At 43.1% G+C, this 6,396-nt stretch overlaps 1 protein-coding gene across 1 annotated transcript; it reads left to right on the top strand.

Annotated features, from left to right (window-relative positions):
• The first annotated feature begins 281 nt into the window (after window positions 1-281).
• On the top strand, window positions 282-6,396 carry LOC137287433 (uncharacterized). The gene is made up of 3 exons (XM_067819703.1): window positions 282-593; window positions 1,972-2,101; window positions 5,324-6,396. The coding sequence occupies exons 1-3, from the start codon at window positions 282-284 to the stop codon at window positions 5,650-5,652; spliced, it is 771 nt and encodes a 256-aa protein (XP_067675804.1). The 3' UTR covers window positions 5,653-6,396.

Genomic DNA, 6,396 nt, shown 5'->3' with positions numbered 1-6,396 from the left:
CTTGGTGAGACATTAGGCAAGTCAACACCTCGCAGCTGTCTTAAAGAGATCAACGGAAATGCGATTTATTTGTGTATCAATGTAACTGTTATATCATTGTTATCGCATTTCTTATGTTGGCAACAAATATTGGAATGGCAGGTTTTCTACTGAGCTTCTCTACTTGAAATGTTGGTTAATTTATGTAATGAATTTACATGATCTTAAGGGATCATAACTGTGGATGTTCAACTTGTCTGTTCAAAGTATGTCTGCTTTTGACAAATTTCAGATTGCGCGTAATGGCATCTGAGATACTTCTGTTGCTTTTACTGGCTGTTACGACCACCACGTCATCTGACAGGAGATGCACTAACTTGGGTAACCTACCAGTCCAGAACAACAAGCGCTTCCTCCAACACACCTTCTTGTCCATACAGATGACAGGTCTTATGTCATGTGTACAGGCTTGCGCCAACAGGGTACGCTGCAAGTCCTTCAACTTCTTTCTCGGGTTCGGGACGTGTGAACTAAATCAGGCCACCTATGCTGAAACGGGCACAATCAGCAATGAAGATTCATGGGTGTATTATGACATGGAAGGATTCCCTCAGGTAATGCATATGATACGACATATAATTCATATAGTAGGGCGATATGCACACCGGTTTACATACTAGCATGCATCATAATATAGCACATCAGGTAATACAACACGTCTGGTAAAGGAGAACACATGGTATTATCTTACCTTCATGTAAAATTCTTTAAATTTGTGTTTACATGTCATATTATAGTACCGATCAAATAAAATAAAATTATATTTTGTACATTTAACATGGCGGTAAGTAAATAGGTTGTATGCTTCTGCCTTGGGTAATACGGTTCTTGTAGGTAGCAGTGTTATCCCGCGCCTACTGGCTTGGGTGACACTGATAGAAAGCGGCGTACATTTAACCGTATTACACACATATGGAATTACAACACGGAGGTCGCTGAATTATTGAATTTTGCGAAGAGTCTTCGGAGGAAATTCAACATGTATACCAAGTGTTAACTATAATTTAGTTATTCCTGGGTAATTGTTTCAGAGAGAAAACCAAACGTTATTTGTCTATATGTAACCTTAAGCTGGAGTTTGTTAGTTTTTGGCAGGGGCACAGGAATATCTTAGGGGTTAAGGCGTTTTTTCATCACGCCGGGGACCTGTGTTCGATCCCCGACATGGGTTTATCGTGTGAAACCCATTTCTGGTGTCCCACGCCGTGATATTGCTGATATCAAACGCGGAGTAAAACTAAACTCAGTCACTAGTTGTTGGCAGTTATGGACATCCTGGCAGCCCTTTAATAGGGGCCATGCCTGGAATGTGAGGCAACATTGCTCACTAACACCCAAAGACTTGGGCATCGTTCATAAAATTGTCATGGTAGAAATGACATGACCTATTGTGTTTTCAAACTGCAGCTATTATAACGGATTTACATAAACTTTAAATTTGATTAAATCTCTAGCTATCATAAATCCATTATACTACCTCTAATTTCAAAACACAGCAGGTTTATGTATTAATTATATCACAAAGGGTACACCACAGTACGTTACACTGCATCCATGTCAGTACATCTCGGTAGCAGTCCTTGTATACTATTGCAAGGTAATTTATTTTAGATGCTCTGAGAATATGGATGCGGGGACTAGCTAATTGGATACAGCTTTCTCTCGTTTTGTCAAAGGAATGAAATACCAACTTGAAAGCTAAACAGTTGAACAATAAATGTAGCCAGTTCTGACACACGTGAACCGTAATATCTGTAAAGGCTCCTTCTGATACAGTAATGAAAATGGCTGACAATAATGTCATCAAAATGACTAGTTACCCAGTGCAAGATAATATAATACAGTATCACCACTGGTTGTGTTAATGGTATGGCGTCAGGTGTCTCGTCTGCAAAAACAAATATAATTTAGGAGCTATATTGTTCATTTCAGTCCGTGCGACAGCAGTGCAAGGATGTCACGTGTGGTTATAATGAGACTTGTGAGATTTCCTCGTCACTCCAACCATATTGTCAAACATGCAGCATCGAAACAGGTTGTGGAGTATGCTACCCTATCTCAGGTAGGTTCAGTCTAAACGCGTGGTTAACTGACACAGGTAAAACACCTCGTCCAGACGCTTGTTACTCTATCTTAGGCATGTAAACTCCAGGCGGATGGTACCATATCTTTGGCAGGTATACTCCAGACGCATTGGTACCCTATGTCAAGAAGGTATACTGCAGGCGCATGATACTCTTTCTTAGGCAGTATACTCCAGACGCATGACAAACCTATCTCAGGCAGTTAGGCAGTTATTTTCAAGACACATGACACTGTATCTCACGCAGGCATACTCCAGACGCATGGCACCCTTTCTTAGACAGATATACTCAGAAGCCTGTTACCCTACCTCAGGCAGATATACCCCAGACGCATTGTATGCTATCTTAGGCAGGTATTTTCCAGACACATGACACTGTATCTCAAGCATGCATACTCCAGACGCATGGTACCCTATCTTAGGTAGGTATATATACTCCAGACGCATGGTACCCTATCTTAGGTAGGTATATACACTCCATACGAATGGTACCCAACCTTAGGCAGGTATTTTCCAGACGCATGGTACTGTATCTCAAGCATGCATACTCCAGACGCATGGTACCCGACCTTAGGCAGGTATACTCCAGACGCATGGTACCCTATCTTAGGTAGGTATATATACTCCAGACGCATGGTACCCTATCTTAGGTAGATATATATACTCCAGACGCATGGTACCCGACCTTAGGCAGGTATACTCCAGACGCATGGCACCCTTTCTTAGACAGATATACTCAGAAGCCTGTTACCCTACCTCAGGCAGATATACCCCAGACGCATTGTATGCTATCTTAGGCAGGTATTTTCCAGACACATGACACTGTATCTCAAGCATGCATACTCCAGACGCATGGTACCCTATCTTAGGTAATTATATATACTCCAGACGAATGGTACCCAACCTTAGGCAGGTATTTTCCAGACGCATGGTACTGTATCTCAAGCATGCATACTCCAGACGCATGGTACCCGACCTTAGGCAGGTATACTCCAGACGCATGGTACCTTATCTTAGGTAGGTATATATACTCCAGACGCATGATACCATATCTTAGGTAGGTATATATACTCCAGACGCATGGCACCCTATCTCAAGCAGGCATAGTCCAGACGCATGGCACCCTTTCTTAGGCAGGTATACTCCAGACGCATGGCACCCTTTCTTAGGCAGGTATACTCCAGACGCATGGCACCCTTTCTTAGATAGATATACTCAGAAGCCTGTTACCCTACCTCAGGCAGATATACCCCAGACGCATTGTATGCTATCTTAGGCAGGTATTTTCCAGACACATGACACTGTATCTCAAGCATGCATACTCCAGACGCATGGTACCCTATCTTAGGTAATTATATATACTCCAGACGAATGGTACCCAACCTTAGGCAGGTATTTTCCAGACGCATGGTACTGTATCTCAAGCATGCATACTCCAGACGCATGGTACCCGACCTTAGGCAGGTATACTCCAGACGCATGGTACCTTATCTTAGGTAGGTATATATACTCCAGACGCATGATACCATATCTTAGGTAGGTATATATACTCCAGACGCATGGCACCCTATCTCAAGCAGGCATAGTCCAGACGCATGGCACCCTTTCTTAGGCAGGTATACTCCAGACGCATGGCACCCTTTCTTAGGCAGGTATACTCCAGACGCATGGCACCCTTTCTTAGATAGATATACTCAGAAGCCTGTTACCCTACCTCAGGCAGATATACCCCAGACGCATTGTATGCTATCTTAGGCAGGTATTTTCCAGACACATGACACTGTATCTCAAGCATGCATACTCCAGACGCATGGTACCCTATCTTAGGTAGGTATATATACTCCAGACGAATGGTACCCAACACGAGGCAGGTATTTTCCAGACGCATGGTACTGTATCTCAAGCATGCATACTCCAGACGCATGGTACCCGACCTTAGGCAGGTATACTCCAGACGCATGGTACCCTATCTTAGGTAGGTATATACACCCCAGACGCATGGTACCCTATCTTAGGTAGGTATATATACTCCAGACGCATGGTACCCTATCTTAGGTAGATATATATACTCCAGACTATGGTACCCCACCTTAGGCAGGTGTACTCCAGACGCATGGTACCCTACTGTAGGTTAACTCTACACGCGTGGTACCCTATCTGAGGCAGGTTAACTTCACATGCATGATACCCCCCAAAAGACACTGTGACATCTGAGGTAGCTAAACTGTAGGCCATGGTACTCATTAATTACATTGTAAGGCATGCTATCCCATCTCACGTGCTGTGGCGCCGAAACCCTATCTCAGACTGGCAGCTCACAGAACTTGAAAGTCTTCCTCAAGCGGTTACAATTGGAAGCCTGCTACCCTTTCATTTCACATAAGTGGCAGGTCCCACGCATGAATGCGCAGATGGGAAAGTCATGACGTTCTAGATAACTTACTGGGGCAAGTATTATGAGTATTAACCTTTGAATTTAAAATACTGTTATACTGTTATGTCCATTCAAGTAGGGCGTTTTATAAATGTCGGCAGAACTGGTGTTGATGGAAGTGTCGCTTCACTTCGATTTGAACCAGAAAGAACGTCTACCCCCCAACCGCCACACACACACACCTACCCCTCTCCCTCCCCCTTCCCTCCCCCCAAAAACATAAAATAAATAAATAAATAGCAGAAACATACAGAAACATACAGAAACATAAAATAGCATAAAATAGCATAAACTCATAAAAACTAGAAAACAGTACTTTTTGTGTCTTAAAGCCCAGCCACAAGTATGGACACTGTGGACGATGTGCTACTAAACCATAAGTAGATACACTGTGGACGATGTGCTACCCCAAAAACAAGTAGGTACATTGTGGACGATGTGTTACCTACCTACAAGAAGGTACATTGCATTGCACTGAATTGTATACGATCCTAATCGACCCCAAGTAGGTTCATTGTACACGTTATCTGCTCTATTAAAGACAGGACTATGCTTACTGTCAGATACACTGATGTATAGCAAGCACCTGTAGGCAGGAACATACTTGAAAGAGTACTACCCGACCACGATACGGGAAGGTGTTAGATTGCTGGTAAGAACGTTTGTTTAGTCGTTGTGGAACTATTGACAGTTTACACCTTTTGATCAAAAGGAATTATAAAATAACGTGCACAGCAAGATGAACAATTTTAATTTTCTGTGCTTAGAGGTTGCAGGTAGGTGGTACCGATCGTACGGCTGCTTTAAGTCAACACCCGTAAAGGTTCTGCCAGTTCTCCATGTCAACCTTCGAAATTCCATTGACTGGCCTAATCTCAAGAAGACAATAGATGCCTGTGCCAGTGCATCTGCCTCGACGAACAGGGAGTTTTTCGGGATACAATTCTACGGCGAATGTTATATTGGGAATGCAACCGAAGCCAACTTCCTGACGCCGGTGACTATCGGCGAATGCGCCTCCGTCTGCCCAAATGCCGTTGCTGACGGTACATCAGCGCAGGTGTATCAGTGGATACAAGGTGTTCCTTCAACTTAAGGGGCGATGGGGTAGCCTAATGGTTAAAGCGTCACAATGAAGACTCGGGTTCGATTCCCCACATGGGTACTATGTATCAGGCCCATTTCTCACGTCCCACGCCTGGGTGTTGCTGGAACATTGCTAAAAGCGGCGTTAAACAATACTCACTCACACCTTGAACGTATCAACAGTGTGCCTTTGCTTTTTTGGGTTTTGTCAGTGGATATAGCATCAAGACGTTGTGTATCGCTGGATGTATAATTGTCTGGAATATTCACGTATCAGGGGATATAATCATTATGCCAGTAGGCACGCTGCATGTTGTATCTGTAGATATAACATTGTCATGTCGCATCGTGTATCCGTGGACATAATGATGTCATGTTGCATAACTTTTCTACATTGTGTATCTTTGTAACTGTGGTAAAAACTTTCTCGTGTTGATAAAGCATTTTCATGTAGCATCTCGTATTGGTGTATATAACATTACCACGTTGCATTGTGTATCTGTGGTTATATCATTATCACCTGGCATCATGTATACATAGTTACGTTATATCTTTGGCGGTGGATATAATTTTAAATCCATGGATATAACATGTAACCTGCAGTAATGTATTACCTACGATGGCGAACATATCGGGGTTCCTTTTTTTCATATGATGCCCTAGGGCAAAAATAGCACTTTGTCATGGTCATGAACAATGCCATGACGTCACAGTTCTTCTGCGACGTTGCGTTCAAGATGCGGCGATGGCGGGT

The sequence above is a fragment of the Haliotis asinina genome, chromosome 6 (genome assembly GCF_037392515.1).
Source record: "Haliotis asinina isolate JCU_RB_2024 chromosome 6, JCU_Hal_asi_v2, whole genome shotgun sequence".
Lineage (NCBI taxonomy): Eukaryota > Metazoa > Mollusca > Gastropoda > Lepetellida > Haliotidae > Haliotis > Haliotis asinina.
This window is presented reverse-complemented; position numbering and strand designations above follow the sequence as displayed.